The sequence below is a fragment of the Calypte anna genome, chromosome 2 (assembly GCF_003957555.1).
Source record: "Calypte anna isolate BGI_N300 chromosome 2, bCalAnn1_v1.p, whole genome shotgun sequence".
Taxonomy (NCBI): Eukaryota; Metazoa; Chordata; class Aves; order Apodiformes; family Trochilidae; genus Calypte; species Calypte anna.
Window position 1 is genome coordinate 70,023,990 of NC_044245.1, and position 21,466 is coordinate 70,045,455.

At 39.2% G+C, this 21,466-nt stretch overlaps 1 protein-coding gene across 1 annotated transcript in view; it reads left to right on the forward strand.

Annotated features, from left to right (window-relative positions):
• The first annotated feature begins 501 nt into the window (after positions 1-501).
• The window catches only part of PIGN (phosphatidylinositol glycan anchor biosynthesis class N), an 88,513-nt gene continuing 67,548 nt past the window's right edge, over positions 502-21,466 (forward strand). The window contains exons 1-7 of the mRNA XM_008492607.2: positions 502-569; positions 3,714-3,973; positions 8,046-8,167; positions 9,264-9,362; positions 13,566-13,672; positions 19,362-19,486; positions 20,664-20,794. Of these exons, the coding sequence (XP_008490829.2) occupies positions 3,747-3,973; positions 8,046-8,167; positions 9,264-9,362; positions 13,566-13,672; positions 19,362-19,486; positions 20,664-20,794 (811 nt within the window). The 5' untranslated portion in view covers positions 502-569; positions 3,714-3,746. The remainder of the gene's footprint in view (positions 570-3,713; positions 3,974-8,045; positions 8,168-9,263; positions 9,363-13,565; positions 13,673-19,361; positions 19,487-20,663; positions 20,795-21,466) is intronic.

Consider the following 21,466-nt stretch of genomic DNA (forward strand, 5'->3'; position numbering starts at 1 on the left):
GGTTCATTCACTGGACCTGCAGGTTCAGACTGGCTTTTGAATCACCCTGTCAAATGGTGATGAAAAAGCACAAAGCAGGAGGAAAATAGGAGTGGAAGAGATCTCTGTGTGACAGAGGACTCGGGTGAGTGAAGATGTGTGCATTATCAAATTTAGAGGTGCTGTCTGCTAGTTCCAGCTGTTCCTTTACTGGGTGTGTGAAGGCTGTGTTGGCTGCTAAATGGGATCCTTCTTTAGACTTGCAGTCTGAGACCTTGCATTGCATCATTGAGAACCCAGGTCAACTGATGATTCCACTCCTCTTGAAAATGAGTGGGGGGTAGAAAGGCACAATGCTAAAGCATAGTTTAAGCAGAAAAAATCCAGGTGTCCCAGGAGCTCTTCACTGAGGTTTTACCGGAGATCTTGTTTTCCTAAATCTCCTTTTTCTGACTTAAGATGATCATGTGCAGATCTTGTAATGAAAAGGATATTTTCAAGATAAGTATCCAGCTTTCCCTCTCTACATTGATGACCCTCATGCAAGAGTGCAACAGAGGATAACCACAAGTATCCAATTTATACTTCAAGTGAGTGATACTTATATTTTTCTTCTCTTTGTGCCACAAAAACTTTTAGCTACAGTTTACAGAGCACAAACATTGCATAGTGTTAATCCTCCTTCTCTATGGCAGTCCATTTACAAATTCCAGAGGTTACTCTTTCTTTTCCCTTCACTTTTTTCCTTGATGGTTTACTTTTCATGGTTCAGTGACTCACAGTAAATCAGCTTTTAATAGGAGTATTCTGGGGGATGGACGTCTGCTCCAAGAAGAGGTATTTTTTCTCTTTTGCCTTGGTCTCCATTGATCTAATGACTCCTCATGTCAAGTTAGGTAGAAGTGCATGGACAAGATGATCTTGTTCCACAGCAGAATGAAAGGTAGTAGCCCATCCTGGATTTAGAACATTAAATACTTGCTAAGTGGAATTCAAGCAACTTCTGCATTCCTAATTATGAAAGAGGGTTGTCTTCTGATTTGCAGGGCATATATTCTAAGACCTGAAATCCAGAAGTTTGCAATTAAATGTTGATGTTGATAGTGAAGTGCTGGTGGTGTGGCCCTGCCATCTCTGTCAACCTTAACTTAGAATGTATCTGTTGTGACTGCTTTATCTCGCCCAGAAAGAGAGAGGAATCACCCTCATTTTTTTTCCCAGTGTAGGTGCAAACTGAAGACTTCTGAATGGTACCTCTCATGCTCTTTTTTATTTCTTTTGACTTCTTGTCTTGCTGGCTTTTTTAGTGAAAAGAACTGTAAGAAACAAACCAGTATCCACCAAGGCCCATTTTCTGCACAGCAGCGGTTCACTTAGACAGTCTCTTTCTCTGAATGTGAACTGGTTTGTGTACAGGAAGGAAACATTTTGGCCTATGTTTTAACCCATGGCTATCTTTGTGGAACTTGTAAATCCAGAGGGGCTTAGAGAAAGCAGTTTTTTTTTTTTACAGGGAATACTTTACTTCATTAATACATGAATCTGTTTCTAGATGTGAGTATCTGTCAAGTCTTGGATAAATAACTTTTGTAATTCAGTGAGTGTGAGTGACTGAATGCTTTCTTTGTTACCATTTTACCTGTTGCAGGGTGTCTCAGAACCTGGTCTGTATGTATGATGGTTGCAGTGTCTGTCACAGGCAGCATGGCCTGAGGGACCCTTCTGGCTAGCTTCAGTCTCCGGGAAAGGCTTTCTGGAAATTACCTTGCCCATTTTCATTCATGTTGCCATGCCTTTTAGGCCAACTAATATTTCCACATCATGTGTGAAAACAGACACTTCACTCTCTGCATTCAAGAACCCAAGCCTTACCTTTCCCCTGAACACTGTCCCTAATGTGCACAGCCAGGCTTTTCTGGTTCAGTGTCATTGCTCTACTTTATCAGATCCCTCCCACCTGTCCCATTCAGCTGTTAGAGGAGAGGATCTCTACAAGAAATGTCATTTGAATGCCTGCTTGCTTTTCTTTTTCTGCTTTCAGTAGTCAAGTATGTCGCAGCATTGCAGGCTGAGAAAAAATGGGAGTGTGCTCCAAGTGGCATGGCATATGTTGAGAGGAGCTGACTCTGAGATAGGAATGGACCTGTGGAAGGGTCTAAAATAGCTTATTCCTGGGTGTTTGTCCTGCAGGCTTAGAATGGATGCTTTGATGCTTTAGAAGTCCCAGAGAAAACCAGGCAGCTTCCTTTTCCATTGAAAACCAGTTAATGGAAATGCTGGCTGTTCTTCCATGGTACTTTGGATATCTGAGGATGCTGTATTTCACAAGTCAGCTGCCTTAACTGAACTTCAGGCATTTGGGGCTGGCAATGACCAAGTTTGTTTGTAATTTGATCAAGGTGAAAAAGTGTAGGAGGTCCTTCATGGTTCTCTAGAATTGCTGTTGATTGCATTTGAACATAGGGGGGGCTATTTGGAGCATGGGGCTATGTTACACTATAGAAGTTTGTCAGAGTGTACAACATACAGGAGCAGGTATCTAAGTGAAGTAAAAGTTTTGTAAAAAACCTTTTCCAGAATCTTGGTTAGAGTTAAGGTTATGTGATAGTGAAGCCTTTTTGCTTTATTTGATAAGAATAATAGTCTTACCATGTGGTGGCTGTCTATGTCTGTTCAGCTACTGGAAATCTGTTAGTGATAAGATAAAATTATGTCATTTAGAAGCACTAACTAGATTCTGAAACAGAGTTTCTTTTAGAGAGATGTGTGTATTTACATAGGTAATTGAATATATAAACCTTCCAGGTTGTTAGGAACATCTGTTTTTAAATTGGTGACTCAAGGCCTTGTTTTGTTAGGGTTGTTAATAAGCTAATATTTAAATAATTAAGTTAGCAGCCTGGAACTTTGTCAGAACTAAGCCTCACTCAAGCTTTGATTCCACACTTTCCCGAGTTAATATATATTTGTGTTGCCTTCAGTAGGCCACCTGTGAACCCCTTAGAACTTGTGGTAGACACCTTCATTTCCAGAGTACATGTTAATAAGCATATTTATGTCCTTAATCTGACTTCAGAGTATGACAAGGCAGGAAAAACATTTAGAAGGGGGATAGCATTATTGATGAAATGTAATTCTTCAGCAGTTTCCCTTCTGTCACCTCTTTTAGAAGAACAGCATTCTGCACGCAGCATAGTGTCTTTGTTCCTTTAAAAGAAGTTTTCTATTTCTAGGTGGAATATAATAAGCCCAGACTGGACAGTAAACTTAGAAAAAGCAACTTTCGTGTGGATGTTTGTTTTCCTTAGCTGTCTTTGAGTTGTGTTTGCCTCAACAGACCTCAACACTCTCACAAGCAGCCAGCAGAGGGAGGTGTTGATGGAGACACGGTTGGGTCTCCCTTGTTCCGGTCTGGGCACTGAGGTTGATGACAGGACCTGCCGAGGATCAGACAAAGTGGTTTGATTCAGTGGTCTTTTGAAGCTATCTGATAGCCCGCTGAACAGCAGAGATGAGCTGCTTGAGGAATAATGACCACCTGAAAGTCTGAATTAGCCATGCAGCGACTTTTGATCAAAACTTCTGGGAAAAAGTTTGTTGGAAGCAGAGATTGATTATGAATCTGGTTAATGACTGTGGCTGCATCATGCTCATTCCACGGCAAGTGAAGTTAATGTTGATTCTTCTAAGTCTCTTCTGCCTAACTTTCCTTTTCTTTTCTCCCTTCCTGTCAGTGTTGGACTTTGCCTTGCCGGTCTGCTGTTGCCATGGGTATACCACTCTTCATCCTTGCTGGTCTCCTTGTGCACTGTGTGTTCTTGGTCTCCATTTTTGACATCTACTTCAGCTCTCCTCTGGTTCACGGGATGACTCCCCAGCGGACTCCGCTGCCGCCTCCGGCAAAACGTCTGCTGCTCTTTGTGGCTGATGGTCTGCGGGCAGGTTCACTCTATGAGCTGAGCAGCAATGGCACACCTCGAGCACCTTACCTGAGGTAAGTCCACCTGGCAACACTACTGATGCAGAAGATTTTGATTCTGGAGGCAGCTGTATGTAACGTGGAAACCAGGAAAAGAGAAACAATGGCAAGAGGTGGCTTGGATGTCGCCTTCCCCTCTGCCTTTGAAGTAACAAACTTGGCAGAAATGGCAGAATTTGAGTTGGTGTCCTCTTTTGTCAGTAAAGCTGCTAAACCATGAACAGAGTCAATTGAATCAATATTGTCCTCTGAAAGCTGCAGTTAGTAACTTAAAGGAGTGTGAACTTTCTCTGTTCACATCAGCATGGTATCAATTCTGATGCCCAACATAGTCATTAATTTAAACTGCTTCCTGGATGTTCAGTTGAGGAGTAGTAGTTCATTAACATGCTTGTCTTCAGCTGATGAAGCTTTTTAAGGAGTGATTAAAGAAGAAAATGGCCTGAGAGGATCTAACAGCAGGCTGCCACTTCCTGTTTGTTCCACCCTTCCTGCATCCATGGCCCTGCTTCCTCTCTTGTGCTCTCTTTGTATGTTTGATTGTTTAATAACATGATTTTGTTTGAGATAGGCAGCATTAGGTTTTCATTAAAAAGTGTTAAAAGTCATACCCTTGAGTGCTTAAGGCTAGTTTTCAGCAACCCTCTGTGTTTCCTTAATATCAAGATAATTATCGTAAGAAGTAATTTCTTAGACAAAAAAATGTAGACAATATTAAATAAGACTGCTTTTCTGTAATAGCACTAGTCTGATTCTTATATCAGAGCAAACCCAAAGAAGCAATTATCTGAAGCTCGTAGGGTGTTTGCAGTCTGCTACAGCAATCTGAGGAGCTCTTCCTCAGCAGTTGCCAGTTTATACAAGATGACTTGTAGCTGCTTCTCCTGTTGTTAAGTATTTTTGTAAGGTGCTGTGTGCCACTGGCAGATGTCTGCCACATCAGTGTGAGTCTTTCATGTTGTCTTTTAACAGTGGTCTTCACACTTCCTTCAGAGCAGTTTCTTCCCTTAGCAGTAAAACTGTTGATCTTTTGCATCAGTAGGATGTGAGGCCATAGTGGCCTCATCAGTAGGAGCAGTGTTGGCTAGTGACTAGGAAAGAGTTATGAGTATTCTAAAGGAGTATTCTAAAGAACTGGATATTTTTGCCATTAAGTGGTTTGAGTTTTTCAGTTTCAGCCAATTAGCATTATCACACCTACGTAGAAATTTAACATTCAAACACGTATTAGCTTGTCCAGAGTGGGAACTTTGCACTTTCACTGTCTTTGGTTTACCTCTGCATGTGGAGTTGCAGACAGTTTATTTCAAATACTGTCACCTGCACTGAAAGTACACAGGTACGTGGAGGATAGCTGCCTTATAACAAGAAAAGATGCTGGTAGGTCACAGAGTGGAGTAAAATGCCAGAAGTTTGAAGTGCCATCTGTATTTCTCTCATTGTCTCTTGTTCCTCGTATAAATACATATGTGTGTCAGCATATGTATGGAAGAGGTGATGAAAAGGAAAATGTGGCACGTGTGCCTTCTGAAAGGTTGACATCCAGGCAGTCCAGGGCATGTTTTCAGCTTTATTACATGTACTGCTACAACTTCAAAGCAAGAGGCTCAGTGATTTGTCACTGAATCTAAGAGCTGCACAACTTCCTTAAATTAACCTTGTCAACAGGTCAAGATCATCAGGTGCTGGTTGCTGGAAATATTTCCTTTTTTATTCTGCCAAGTTGTGCCTGTCTAAGTTTTCCTTTTTCAGTTATATGAACCTAAAGTATTTGCAGCTTAATATTAAACTCATGTTTTTGCACATTTCATTCCTAAGTGCCCAGTGTTCAGTCCCTTATTTGCTTTATAGAAGTGGGCAATGTACCAGATTACTTCCCATCCAGGTGGAGACCTTTGGGAACTGCTGCCATTATTAATGAGGAAAGATTGCCTTCAAGTAAGCAAGAGACCTTCTTGTAGCAGTGTGCTGTAAATGGAAGCAAAGTTTTAGTAGGTACATAAAATTAATAATAAATAATCATTAGGCTTGGAGCAGATTGCTGGCTGATACATGCCAAGTACCCAGTCTTTTCTCTTACAAGTATTCTTGAAAATTAAGTAGTGTTGTGATAGCTGTGAGGGATGGCAGCTGGTCTAAATTGCTGTGGTAATGATTTTGGGGAAGATGTTTTCTTCTTTGCCTGTCATATTTAGACTATACTGCTATGTCATATTCATATTCATCATTATTATGGGTAGCTAATGTTTATACTGTCAAGGAAATCAAATTTTTAAATGGTTCTTCTGAGTCAAAGGCTTTGAAATAATTCAAAATAGCTAAGGGAATTTTGAACAGGTAAATGACAATATCTGGCTCTTTTTTTTTATTCCTGGTATGTGTTATTGTTGACTTCAGATCCTGTAATACAGAAGCAAAGGTAAAGGATTACTTTCCAGCTCAATAGAAATCAAATTCTAAGTAAAATAATTTCCAACCTGTTGTGCCCGGAAAGTGTGCGTAGGACCAAAAGTGATTTATTTTTCTCTTAAAACTTCCACTAATGCTAGTGCAATGCATTTTCATCAGTCCCCAGTGAGAATAAAAAGACAAAACTTAAACTAATATACGAAAGTCCTTTTTTCAAATTAGTATTTGTTTAAAATACAAATTGTATTAAAACCTAGCAGACATGAGAGCTAAGAATGACATATCAGTGCTCTATCATAATTTACATCTTTTACTGTAGTATTTAGGCTATTCCAAATAGTCTTTCCAGCTTTCAAGAATGTGAGGTCTGAGTTAAAAAAACAAACAAACAAGAAAAACCAACCAAACAAAACCAGAAAAACCCCAAACAAACAAAAAAACCCAACCCCAAAACAAAACCAAGCCAAAACCAAACCAAACCAAACCAAAAAAGAACAACAAGCAAACTGAGAATCCTGAAAGCTTCAAGTGTGGAACCTGACATTTTAGGTTGTGTTTGAATCTTAATTAATAAGAAAAATATTTAGAGCTGGTAATGCACATCTTGTAATTATGGGTTGAATAAAATAATCTGTTAAAAACAAAGTTACAAAGCATGAACTTAGAATCTACTTTGACTAAAACACATCCAATAAAAATATAGCAAATTTTGTAGCTTATCTCTCACAATGAAAATACACTTTCCTGGTATATTTGGCTCTTAAAACCTGAATTTGTTCAGAAGATTATATTATATTTACCCTAAACATTATGCTGTGTTTATCCTAAACATTAGCACAAGGTATGTCTTGGTGTGTTTTGTTTTGTTTTTCTTTCTCCCATTGTTCTGACAGTGGGCAGTGAATCTTTCTCTTCTTCCAGAAGATGGAGACAAGAAAACAGAATATAGTAATACCCACTGCCTGCTCTCCAGCTGTTCTATCTGTAGCAGACAAGACTAGTTTATGAGGCTTTTCCTTACACTTGGCTTTTGCACTCGGTTTTCTTTGCTTTTTATCTGTTGTAACTATCTTTGTCTATAATTTCTAGACAATTTATGTATTTCTGTACAGAGATGGAATTCTCCTTCACGCTGGTGTAATTGCAACTGGTTTACTTATATTTTTCTCATGTTGCTGAAATTATTTTCTTCAGATTTTCATGTTTTTAAAATTGTCTTTATGCTGGCTTCCAATATTCGACACAGATAAAGGCAGACGTGGTCACAAGAACTAGTTATAATTGAGCATGCTTAATGGGGAAGAGAAGATTGAACTAGACACTTTCAAGCTAAATGGAAAGAAAAAAGAAATGTAACACCAGGAAAACGGGGAAAAAAGTGAGCTATAGCAGAAAGCAGCAAAGAAAAATAATATGTTAGTTCTAAGTGTATTAGAATACCAGCAAAACTCATCTGTTAGCACAAGAGTAATGTTTTCTGTGAGGTGTTATAATATAGAACTACTTGCAGGTTAATGTTCTGCTTCTTTTTCTGCACAGCAGGCAACAGTGAGAATCTGGTTTAATCTGGGTTTTCTTTGCACCTCCTGCCTCACATCTACATGTCAATCTTTTTATCTGCAATTCATGGTACTTCCAAGGAGTCACAACCATTAACTGCTGTGTATCCTGTTTTCAGGGGTATTCTAGAGAATAATGGCAGCTGGGGAATCTCTCACACCCGTGTCCCGACAGAATCCAGGCCAGGGCACGTTGCACTTATAGCTGGATTTTATGAAGATGTCAGTGCAGTTGCTAAAGGTATGCTGGTCCTAAAGCTTTGAACAATGTCCTCCAAAGTGAAGTGTTTTAGTGCTGTGCTGGTTTTCCTGATGGCTGTTGATAAATAGATGCATAGTGGTTTCTATACCAAGATTTTTGATGGATTTCCCACAGTATTGATAGTTAGGAAAATAGCTTAATTAAGATAATTGTTTGTAGCATGGTAAAATTTAGCACCTGAAAATTTAGTCTGAAGGCAGAAGTATCTTATGGAGTGAACTCTTCATGTAACAGAGTTTTCAGTTATGATTTGGGATGTAATAGCAGATGGCTATGTAGATGTTGCAAACAAGAAGTGAACTGCAGCACCTTGGTTGAACCATTGCTATGTTGAGTTGAAGAATCAGTAGGAAAACAAAGTGAAAAGTCTAGCTGTGTGTTCTGGGCAGAGCTAGCTGTCATTGCATGGCTTGGTGGCTGGTAATGTGGAACAAGCCTTTGCATTAGTGACTTGGCCTCTTTTGCAGTCCTCTGCTTCTAGGCCTGAACACTTGTAATGCTGTGAGTTGGTTTTGGACCAGGGAGGTAAAAGGAATTACTTGGTGGTGGCAGTGTTCCTAATCAAAAAGTTCTTCCTTCTAACATCTGTTTCAACTACAGGATTGGCAGAAATTGCCTTTAAGAACATCTCTCTGTTTCTGTCAGCTGCCTTGTTAGGAAAACAGATCTCGGATATTTCATTGTGATGAGGTGTAATGTGGCTGCTGGAAATACAATACATGAGTATGTAATTTATTGCCTAATATGACAGAAACTGAGTTCAGACAACAGGGGTTTAAAATTTAGTAGCATTTTAGCCATTTAGAAGGTAAGCCAGCTGTGTGTTTTGTCTGTTTCTGCTCAGTTCTTAATTAATGGAGGACAAATTGCAAATAGAATTTGAAATGGAAGTGAAAAAAGACCCAGGAAATGGGATTCAAAGTGGAGTACATTGTGACATAGTGTGAGGGAAACTTTTTTTAAAAACCAAACAAGTAAACAAAACCCAAACAACATTTTACATGGACTTTCAATCTTAGCAGTAAATGAGTTCTTGCAACAACTCCATTTGAATACAGGTATGTTTGTTTAACAGGATGGAAGGAGAATCCAGTGGAATTTGACTCTGTTTTCAACCAAAGTAAATATACTTGGAGCTGGGGAAGCCCAGATATTCTGCCAATGTTTGCAAAAGGTAAGATTTAGATTTTGTGAATCTTTAACAGATCATTATTGGGTTGCTAAATGAGGACACTTAAAATTATTGAGTTAGAGAAGGTGAATGAAGTATTACCAGGTTGCATATTTGGGTATACCTGATCTCTAGTTTTTGAATTGTGTGGAGAAAAAGAAGCACACTTTTAAAAAGGATGTCCTTATTCTTCATCCTTTTAAGCAGGCCTTACCTAATATTATTCCTTTGGCTGAGGCTTAAAGCTCTCACTTGCATGCCTGAGGCTGGGGTTTTTCTTCTTCATGCAGCTCCCAGTGAATCGGGTTGCCGTGTTTTTTGAGTGTCTGAGCTGGAGAAGTAGTTTATTGTGAACTGTCCTGCTCCTATTCCAGAACGGTAATGTGTACAGGGAAGAACTACATGTGAGTAAGAACTGCACAGTACTATTCCTGAAGGTGACATCTTTTGCCCACAGTGTGCAGTGTCTTAAAATATTGTCAGCCCAGTGCTATAGGTCTTTGAGCATGTAGAGATCGCTGAGTGACAGTGCAAATATGAAAGGGTCTCCAAGTTTAATTTTGTTTTGTTTTGGGAAGAATGAGGCCAGATACGACCTTTCCCATAATCTGAGAGTAAAACAGACTGACGTGAAAAGGAGACAAGCTAGGGGCATATGCTGCTTTTCTAAGTGTTGTATAGTCAGGAAAATGTGATAAGTGGGATAGCAGTGGAATATAATACTGGTTTAGAAAAAGTATACATCATATTTCTCATGGTGATTCTTGAACTTTTTCTGAACTCCACTCTCTTCCCTCTCTCTTTCTGATGTTCCCCCTCCTTCCTCCCACCTCTTCTCTCTTCTTTGTTTGAGCCTTATAAATTTATGGTAAGCTGTAAAAATATCTCCTGATAATTTCCTGTGACCTCAGATTACAGCTTGTATTTGGGAATATTGTGATGATGGTTGAGGAGAGGGGAAAGGTGGTACACTGCCCTTGTACAGATTATTTACATTTTTTGAGATGTGTTCTTGGGAAAATATTTGGGGAATTCAGGAATTTCCCAGAGCCCTGTCCTTCTACTAATTTTGTTTCAGTACCAAGATAAGCAAAGGACTTGGGAGCAGCTTTGTTGTTATCTGGAGGGATGTGCAAGGGTAATACCATACTGTTGCTATGTCTCTCAGTATGGTTTCTTCTGTGTGTTATCGACAACAGGAGGGAAATCTCAAAATCGAGAGAGGTTTAGTAAAGCACTGTATCTGAAAAGTAGAGACTGCATGGGAAAATTAATCCTGGTTTCTCATTATAGAAAGGTAAATTAACTTCTAGTAAAAAAAAAAAAAGAAAGGAAAAAAAGTATTTCTCCTTCTTCCAAAGAGGAGAAATTTTATAATAAAGGAGGCCAAAAAGGAGATAGGGTAGAATAGCTTAATTTCTCTCCCTCCTTCTATGTTGCAAATTAGTGAGTTCACAGGACCCTTGTATGTATACTATCATGCCAAAATGTTTAGAATTTTATTAACTGTTTCACTGCTTTCATTGGATGATTCATACACGGGAACTGCCCTGCTAGCAGAGCAAAAGCTTTTCTTTCCACAGGATGTAAATCTTATTGTCAGAGAGTGATAACTTGATGAATGATGCTACTGTTTTGAATGCTGATGCTGGAGGGAAGATGATGTGCCAGACAGGTCTGCAATAGGAGCAGGTGGTATCTGGTATGGGAGTTTGTGGCATTTCCAGTTATTTCCTGCAGTGTGATGGCAGCACCAAACTCAGTAGTGCTTGGTATTTGCTTGTAAGAGAGTATTTTAATTCCTGTCTTCTTTCTACTTCTTTATCCCATCCTTACTTCCTCATTACCAGACTTAAGGTATTAGGCACAGTGTTGCCTGCCACTTCTCAAACAATAGAAGTAAAATATTCTTTTGTAACATTTTGCACAGTAGGTTTTCTTATTATTTAAAAAAAAGGTATTTTAAAAAGCCATGCAGGCACTCCAAAACCTTCTTAGTATGGCTTAATTTTGCCACTGTTTCTCTTTTCTAGCAATGCAGGCTTAGGTGGGGCTTTGTTTTGCTGTTGTTTTGGGTTTTTTTCCTCTGGAAGAAATCAGGAATGGATGAGTAGTAGGTGTACTCCTTTGCCCAGTCTGCAGACTGCATGCTTTCATTTGGCATCACTGCAGAGAAACAGTACAGCTCTCTCTTTTGCCTATTGAGGATGCCAGTTAAACTTAGACACCAGTAGATGTGTTTTGCTGCTGATAACCAAATAATACAACCAAATAAAACAGAAAACACGGAATAAGAAAAATGCAGAATGAAGTACTCAAAGCAGGCAAATTGAGCAAGCACAGGGTAATGCATCAAATAATTTCTACGTGAGAGAAAGGACAGTGATTAAGAGAGATCCATCACCACCTGCATACGTTACCATCATCCTCATCCGCTCATCCGAGCTCCGGTTGCAATGAGGATTAGGAGAACCCTTCCCAGCAAGTGGGAAGATCCTACTAAGTGCATCCAGCTGTAGGTGAGGCATCCAAAGTCACTGCAGGAGGGCCCACCCTTATATGCTTATAAAAAAAAAAAAATCAGCAAGTCAAATTGACTTCCATATTTTTCTATGCGGAAGTATCTGGTTTACTCCTGGACTAGCCAGGACCAAGACTTGGCCAGAGTGCAGGGTGTGGTTGGTGGGGTCTCCTAAAACACTGTCTCCAGATGTTAAGTCAGCATAAGTGATATTTTGGGTGGTTAGTTGCTGGTATCAGCATAACTATTATTATAACCCAGCACAATACCCATTGGTACAAAGGTTATTAGTAAAAAAGGACAGGATTAATGTATAGGTCAGCTCTGGCTTGGGCCTGTTGTCCAAGCCTTAGCACTTCACACTGCACTCTCCTTAGACCATCAGTCATCCTGACAGTGATGGCTAGGGCTTATTTCTTCTTTTGAACTCATTTATCCACTGATTGGAACTCCTTAATTTACTTCTTAATGTCCTGGGAGTATTTTCTTCCTCTTCTTTCAGACTGAGAACTGCAGTGAGTATATTGTAGTAACATCTCCTGGGAGGCAGGGCAAAGCTGCACCAGAAAATCAGTGCCAGCTTTCATCTTCCCAGCCCAAAATACCTGCATCCCTTGTGTGGGTTTGAACATAATCTTGGTTGAACAGCTCCCTTATACAAGGATGTTAGTTCATTCATAAGCCTGGAAGCTTACAAAACTACATTATATAACTGCAACATCCAGCAAATCAGTTATATTCTCTCTGGCTATCAACTGGTAGAAGAATATTTTCCCTCTGGGAGGTTATGTAGTCACAGTAGGAATAGCATCTCTGAGCTATAACAGTTCTGCCATTGACTAAATTATTTCTTTAAACTCCACCTAACTACAGATCATTCCAGGACTTGAAAAGTTTACTTTCTTTGAGGTCTTAATCTTCCTCCCCATCCTTCCCCTCCTTCTCTTCCCTTTCTCTTCTTGGCTTTCTTAACAGTACAGAATGAAATTGCCTTGTCCAGATGCTGTGTTTTCGCATCAGTGGCTCTCACTGTTGTACTTTATGCCTGAACATAGTCCTCCTCCCTTTTATATTTTGGTTCCATGTTTTAAAGATGCAGGCTTCAAATACTGTATTGACAAAGCTGTCCATTTGGCAATACTGCATAGACTCCTAGAAATGATGTACTTTAATTTACACCTCTTCTGTTGCCTTCCTTGTATGTGATGTCTCCCAGTGCAAAAGACCTCACTGATGGGACATTGTCATGAATGATACGGTTTAGCTACCAAAACAAAGAAAAAGCTCCTAAAACATGTGTGTTCAAAAACCACTTTTAATGTGTATCTTCCTCAGTGAAATTCTTTGTTTCAAACTTGAATTTCTTTTTTATTTATTTTAACTGGGATTTATTTTGCTCCTGCCTGCTTTTCCATGCTTTATTTCCGCACCTGAGCATACTGAATAATGCTGCTCCTCATTCCTCTGTGGTTCTGATAGACTAATGAGTTAAAATAGTATCCAGCCCTCAAAAAACCATAAATGATGGGAAGGTTTAAAATCAGGAGAAAAATTCCTTGAGTTCTCTCAGGATTGTAATTCTTGATAGGTTTCTATGCCCTATGCATTAATATTCAGGTCATTTTGTTTATGAGAACAAGAATAAATTTCTTTTGTTTCCTATTTCATCTGTATTATTTTTCCAGGTGCTACTGGAGACCACGTTTATACATTTTGCTATGAAGCAGAAAGTGAAGACTTTGGAGCACAAGATGCAGCCGAGCTGGACACGTGGGTTTTTGATCATGTTAAGGTGAACACAGAATCTTTTCTATAAAAGAATCTTTCTATAAAAAACACAGCTGGATCTAACTTTATTATAGGACATGTAAGACCTGTCACCTGGGATCATAACTAAAAAATTCTTCAGTTTTCATGGCTAGTATAATGGAAGCTTAGAGGAAGCATTTGTCATTCAATCCAAATAAAAATCCTAACATTAGTAGTAGTACCATTGGAAAACGTTATTGGCTTTTCTTTGTCTGAAATTTGATTATAATCTGAAATCTGAAAATATCACAGACCCTTTAAAATTTTGAATGTGATTAGTTAAGGACTTTGTAACAATCATTATGGCATGGCAGAAACATTAAGTCTTCATTAAAAGAAAGAAGCAGGCAATATTACTGGCTTCATTTTTGCCAGGCTTGCACCCACTGTATTTATAGAGGGTGGCTTGTTCTGGTGCATGTAGCTGGTTTTAATTATCTGCTGGGGTTCATGTTATGCTGTGGCTGCCAGAGAAGGCAGTTTGTTTCGGGGGGTGGTGTGGAGGCAGCTCAGGCCCTGAAGCACAGGACTTGATCTCGTGGTGCTCTGCCCAGCTGACTTAGGTCAGTGCTGGTTCATGACTGTCGTTTTCTGTGATGCTCACTAGAAATATTAATAGGCCAAGGCACATAGCTTCTGATTATTAATTAATTTCAACATCAGTGTTATTCTATGCTACCTCCCTTGTCCTGGATTAAGAAATGCTGATAGTGTAATACTATATAAATATCTGTATCAGCGGAGCAATTAGATGAGTTACTTTCTGGATTTCATAACAATGTTAATGAAGTTTAAGATTTAATGAAACTTTTTCACAGTATCTCAGGGCTGTATGTATTAACATTAGCTAACCAGCATAAATCAAACCAAACCAAAAATAAAACCAAATAAATCAATAATCCCAATCAGCATCTATTGGCAAGGGTGAGTCTGCTTTAAACAGTCATGTAGGGTGGAAAAGGTCGTTATAGTTTGCTAATTTTCAAGGGAAGTGATTTTCTGAGTTTGCAGGTGAAAAGATGGTTTTTCCTGCCATCCTCTCCCTGAATGTGCACTTGTGCCAGATTTGGTGTTGTGTACAAATAATACAAATCAATTTAGGCTGCCAGTTACACTTGAATAGCTGTTTTCTTAAAGTTGTACCCTGCTGTCATTTGGAGCTGTGCAGGTGTGTGAGGGTGGTACTACCTTTCTCTTTGCCTCACAACACCTAATGACATTTCTTCTTTCAAACTATAATGATATGTTTAATATATGTGTCATTACTGATGCCTTTCTCCTTCAAACCAGTACCATTATTTTAAAGACATGCTTTGCACATTTAAATTTCATTCTGTGAATGGATAGGATTTGACTGACTGGTGTAAAACATTCATTCCATTAATCATCTCTTCTACTTGCACATCAATGATTACTTGAGAAGCTTGAGGCTGACTAAAACTGAGGTCACTCTGCTATTATAAAGTCGAACAACTCTCAGCTATGCTGATGAGATTATATTTAAGTAAATATGACAATTTGCTGAAACCTAAATTCTGCTTTACCTACTTTTTTTTTTCTTTGCCTTTTATCTCAAATATTTAACAGTGTTGTCTAACTCTATGCTGGGCAATGTGATCATTACTTTAGGAAGTGAAAGACAGTGATGTGTATTCCCTCTCTACTGTGTAGTCAGTAGATTCCAAGCATCACAAGGGCCACTTGTGGCTTTAAAAAAATGGAGGTAAATGGGGAATGGCTAGCTAATGTTAGGGCTACTAATGCTGGAACCCTGAAATTGCTTGTCCTCTTAAATAAAAGTGTTAACTAATGATAACTCAGTTGGTCAGAAGAAGGGAAACTGACTAGGTTTTATTTACATACATCAGAAGACTGCTTAAATCATGAGTGGAGGGAAAAAAAGAAATGTGATACTTGATAGTTCCTGTCATGTCTGCTGCATGTGGTACAATGTGATCCTAGCCCTTTCCTGGGACAGAGAAAATTGAGTATAGAGTAGGCTGGGTGCTGGTTTTATCTGCTGTTGGGTTAAAACTCAGTAATTTCAATTTGGTGTAATAGCTTGGGAGTGGATTGAAAATCCAGATGATTTTGGAGTTGATTGACTGTTGCTTTTTTTATGAGTTTCCAGGGGTATTTTAGAAACCTTCAAACTCCTTTCCTTTCTGTTTCCCCCACCACCCTCTTTCCCCCTCCCCCTTTTCCCTCACTCCTCCCATTTTGAACACTTCATTCTTTCTTTGTCCCCTTTCTGCTGGAAGAAGGCTAGAACAAGTCTTCAGACTATTGCTTCTGTGCAGGGTCAGGGCTGGAGTCGATAACCAAATGATGTTAATCTTTGAAGCTCTGCAGACAGGGCTGTGACCTAAGGCTGATTTCTCACAGTGGATTTCAATACAAATAGCTCTGCTCTAACTAAGAGTAAAGTGGTTGAATGATTTTTTTTAAATATTTGTAGGCATGTACAAGAGCATGCTCAGCTGATATAAACCTGGCATGCATATGCTTATCCTGCCTTTATACGTTTATTTTGCGTCTAAGACCTGGCGTAACTATTTAAAATATCGCATAAGCACATATCAATGTCCACAGTTTTAATCAACCAATTTAATTAAGTGGTTCTGGATTTACATATGAAGGAACTTTATGAAAGGAGAAAGTTTGTTCTCTCTGCCTGTACATCCATGCAGCAAACAACAATTTATCAGCTGTGTTAAAGGATTATGCTTCCATGGCAGGGCTCTGTCTGGAGGAAAAATAGGTAACATTTAAACATTTATGGAATTCAAATTTTGTTCAGACATCTGTATATCATATATTTGCTAGACCTTCTAGGCAGCCTTTTTTTTCTTCTTCGCTTTCTCCTGTCCGAGGAGGGAGATGATATTAGAAGGATTCACATATTTGTAATGAAACTTCTCTTGTATTTTAACTAGTATTACATTATCATTTTCTTTACAGTTTACTGTGAATATTTGAGTGGGGAAACTTATTGCTGATGTTACTAAATTGTGTAGCCAGGGTATTATTTGTTGTTCATTGCCAGAAAATTGTAGAAAAGCACTCAACAATAGAAAAAGAAGGTTGGAAGAAAGCTGTAAGTGGTCATTAAATCCAACTCCCTGCATGGTGGAGGTCCCATTACAGCAGGCTGCTCAGGCCTTGTCCAGTCAAGTTCCGAGCATCTTCGAGGGCAGAAATTCAACAACTTCTTGAGCACTTGTTCCAATATCTGGCTACAGTTACGGTTTTAAAAATAGTTTTTAAAAGTCTCTTTGTCTTACTGGAATTTTCCACATTTCAGATTCTGAGTTTCCCCTTGTCCCATCACCAAGGCACTCTAAGCAGTCTGGTTTAGTCTTCTCTTCACCCGCACAGTAGATGGTTGTAGACAGCAATGAGGTATCTCCTATATGCCTTTTCTTGATACTTGAGTTCTCTCAGATTCTTTCTATTATTCCCATCCACCCCTGAAACTTCTTGGTGGCACTCAGCTTAAATGTACAAGGGAGATTGTAGTGTAACGAGGCAACCAGGTGCCACTAATTGCCAGGGAGTGGGCATGAGCTTGTGTCAAGCCCACCTGTGCCCAATTAGGGTGGACCCCACTGCGCATGAGCAGGACCAGGGGACCAATAAAAGGTGAGGCCTGAGACACAGGGAGCTCAGTCCTGAGCAAGCCAGCAGAGAGGTTGGTTGCTCTCAGAGCAACAGCACCGATCCAGGCTAGTCAACCCTGTGGGCTATAGGCTCGGAGCACCGTTTGTGAGTTTCTGCTGAAACACCGGGGTGGACCTTGAAGCGCTGTACCCTAAAAGAGGTTCGTCTTGCTACAGGAGATAATATTAGTAAGTATAGTGAACAAAAGGGAAAGGAAAGAGGTTGCAACAGAAATAGGCATTTAGGAGGCTACAAGAACACAAAAGGATAGTGTAGGGCAAAGAGTTCAGCAGCCACCAGATCCAGAAGTAGTTTTTGCCTGTCCTGTTTGATCTCCTGCTTACCAGATCACCACCTCTATCAACCAAAAGTAACTCCCTGTGGTGAACTTCTATTTGCTTTTTTTTTTTTCCTTTTCTTGGTACATCATTTGAAAAATGTTTATGGGATAGAGTTTGCTATTAGCTCTGGGAAATTATGCCATGTCTTGGGTTGTACTTGCCTTTCTTTTGTCATCTTGTTCTAAATTAGCCAGAGTTTGGGCAGACTGAACTAGCTGCTGCTAGTTATAATGTCGCTGGGCCTGGGGCAGTGGGGTAGTTTTGGTACATCATGGGGACTCATTTGGTGGGAGAGGAGAAGCTCAGGCCTTGCCTTCCTCACAGTGGTTTCTTTTGCTTAAACGTACCATTACAGTAAAATACCCATCTTCTTGTATTGATCTGTGTTTTCAGATTTAATACTGAGAGTTTTCAATTTGTCTGTTTTGATATGTTATTTCCTTCTATGTAATTAAAAACAAGAAATCAGAATTATATTGAATTCTGTAAATTACTAGTGTGCTCTAGAAGGCTTCAGTCCTATATGCGCGGGTGGATGGACCTCCGTGGGGAACAAACTTCCATAAAAATAATTCTATTGCAGTTGAACGTGATTAGATTTTGATCTTGTATCTTTACTTAAAGTAATCCCTGAAGTTTAGTCATGAGTTTCTTTGGACAGGATCTGAAGTGGAGAGCATGCAAATACTAGTCCCTGCAGCTTCTGTATCTTCAGGGTAAAGAAAGGATGGAATTGTATACTGCCGTGGTTTTCTAACACAGAGTAATATGGTACTCTGGTACTCTGGCTGCCAGTCTGGTTTTTCTCTTTCATTCACACAAGGTGTGAGCTTTAGTTTTCAGCAACCACTGTCACAGGTGTGTGGTGGCTGAAATGATTCACTGTCTCCATCACCATTTTCCCTGGGCTGTTGCATGAAATCCCAAGATGTTTTCCTTTGTATTAGTGTGCTGAAAGATTCTCTGGATGGTCTTTGAACTAAAAACCTTACCCAACTTCGTTTCCTTGGGCGGTGCTGTTACTAAGGAGGTCATGTTGGAATAGCTGTCTGCCTGCATTTTGCATTGCTGTAATATGGCTGGCCTAATGCAGAATAGCCATGTCAAGACTCATTCCATCTGAGGGGAAAATCCTCTGGCATCTGCCTCAGGGATGCTTAAGTAGGACATGTGCAAGGCAGATGTATGTTCTGTAGTTCATGTGTTTGCAAAATGTGTCTTGTCTTGTTGTGTTTTGATTTGGTTTCTGCAAACAAGTTGTAGCTTGGTATCTTGGTCCTGCTTCCAAGCATTGAGACATTTGCTTCCAGCTTGAAATTGATCAATCAATGGAAATGTAAAGCTCTTAGTGGTGCTCATGAATGGTTGTGATAACACAGGAAGCAAAGAAGGAATGATAATCTGGTATTTCTGCCTAAAGAAACTCAGACAATAACAAAGCAAAAGACCCCTCAAGAGTGTTGCCTTGCTTAGATGAACTGAAACTTTGGACTGATTATATCGATGGCAGTTATTCTATTAATAAATTGGGAAGTAATTAATTTTTCTTTCATTGCTTTAGTAACTACTTGTATTTTGACGTGAGAACAGCTGTGTTTTACTGTTAATAGGATGCCTGTCATGCTCTTCCATTGTAGTCAGTTTAATATCTTAATGGCTTATTCCATACAGAGCTTCTTTAATTCTTCCAGAAGTAATCAAACATTGTTCTCTGCACTGAATGAAGACAAAGTAGTTCTGTTCCTGCATTTGCTAGGGATAGACACAAATGGACATGCTCATCGACCAAACTCAAGGTAACTGGGAGATTAAACATATCTTTCTTATTAGTCTTAAATGCATACAGTAGCTGTTCTGGCAGTGCTATTCATGAAGCCTGAGAAAAGATTTGCAGTCTTGGGGGTTTCTACCACAGGTGATATGTTACCATGTTTACTTACGTTCTGAATTTTCTGGGTTTGTTTTTGGTTTTAAGGTGTTCTCTGTAGAAGTGACAGATTTCTGCTATTAACAAGATCTCTGGTTATACTCACTCCTCTGCTCAAGTCTGATTTTTAGCAGGTTGTCTTAGTTGTACTCAACATATGATCTAAAGCATATGAAGGAAATTGTTTTAAATACTGAAAACAGTTCTCAGATTCCCCATGGTTGAAATTGTATAGTTAAACTTATAGGAATAATGGCTGCAAGTTATAGCATTATGTTTTAGTTTTTCTTAGGACACTTGAATGAAGATAAGAGTTAATCTTAACAGTACTTGGCAGAAGTTCATCCTAAAGTGTGCTATTCAAGAACTTTCTTTTAATTTCCTCATTACTTGATCCCTGGATACTTTCAAAAATGCTTGCTCTGATTTCCTACATTCAAGTTAATACTTGTTGAATGTCTCATTCTTTTTTTGAAGATAGATTTTTTTTTTAAAATAACTTCAGCAAAACTAACAAATTGAAAATTAGTTGGCTAGAGGTTAATCATGCTCACATTTTCTAAAAAATGTACACATTTTTAAAGTCTGGGGCTTCTGCTGATGTGTGAATCATGTCAAAACAGTCCTTGCATAGTGAGATCTTTATTTGCTATTTAGTTGTTGGCTTCATGTAGTTTTTAAAAGTTACAACTTGAGTTTCCCAGTATTCCTTCATTTTGTCATTCTCCTTAATTTGCCTGATACCTGTGGATAATCATATTACAGTCTTTAGTCAAGGACAGGTCAGATTTGAAATAAAAATAAATAATGATCCATTTGAAACTGTAGTTTCAGGAACCTTCAAAATACATTGTGACAGTTTACTATCTCATGTAAGACTCAGGAAATGTTTTACATCTAGGATGCCTTTTGTTAGCTTGAAGTTCTGTAGAGAGTAAAACTACTGCTATAATCAAAGGTCTCTGTGTTATGACCATGGATAACTTGTTTTATACCGTGTATGAGAAACTCCTTGATTCTAGTAACATTTTTTCTTATTTTTCTAGAGAATACAAAGAGAATATAAAAAAAGTCGATGAAGGTATAAAAGAAATTGCTTCAATGATTGAAAATTTTTATGGAAATGATGGGAAAACTGCATTTATTTTAACTTCTGACCATGGAATGACAGATTGGGGTAAGGTTTTTTTAAAGTTGAGTCAGCTGAATTTACGGTTGAGTATCTGGAGTGCAATTACAGCTCTGTCCTATTAGAAGTTTTAGAGTCCCTGCTTTGATTTGATATCCTATGTGTTGCTCATGTATTAAACCCATGCAAATTAGGAAATGATTAATTGGCTGCAGGAGCTCTTGTCAACCGTGTGACAGGTGAGTTGCCTATCTGGACAAAAGAAAAAATATTAATAGGATATAGCTTAATTGCCTTACTGGCTGCTACTGAGGAGAAAAAGACCTGAATACCACTTCTGTCAGAGCTTCCTTGTACAAAACTAGCCCCCACAGAGGGAGGTTGTGTTATTTGGCTTCCCACTGCAAAGCTGGTCTTGTTGCAATCCAAGACAGAAATAGTTATCACTTTGCTCTGAAGTATGCGAGAAAGGTGATAAACCCGCCTTGGGGTCTTGTGAAAAACTCCGGGGGGTGGTGTGGTGTTTTTGCTTATTTTGGCCTTTAAGGCACAGCAGGAAGGGTGGGAATGCTGTGTGATCTTTCTAGAGGAGGCTGGCACGGAAGTGTTCGTGGAGCAGCTGAGAGCACAGAACAGAGCGTGAAGCAGGTGGCCAGCCAGGCTGGTATGCACAGAGGGCACTTGTGAAGGGCATGACAGAGGCCTGACTTCAGGCAGTTT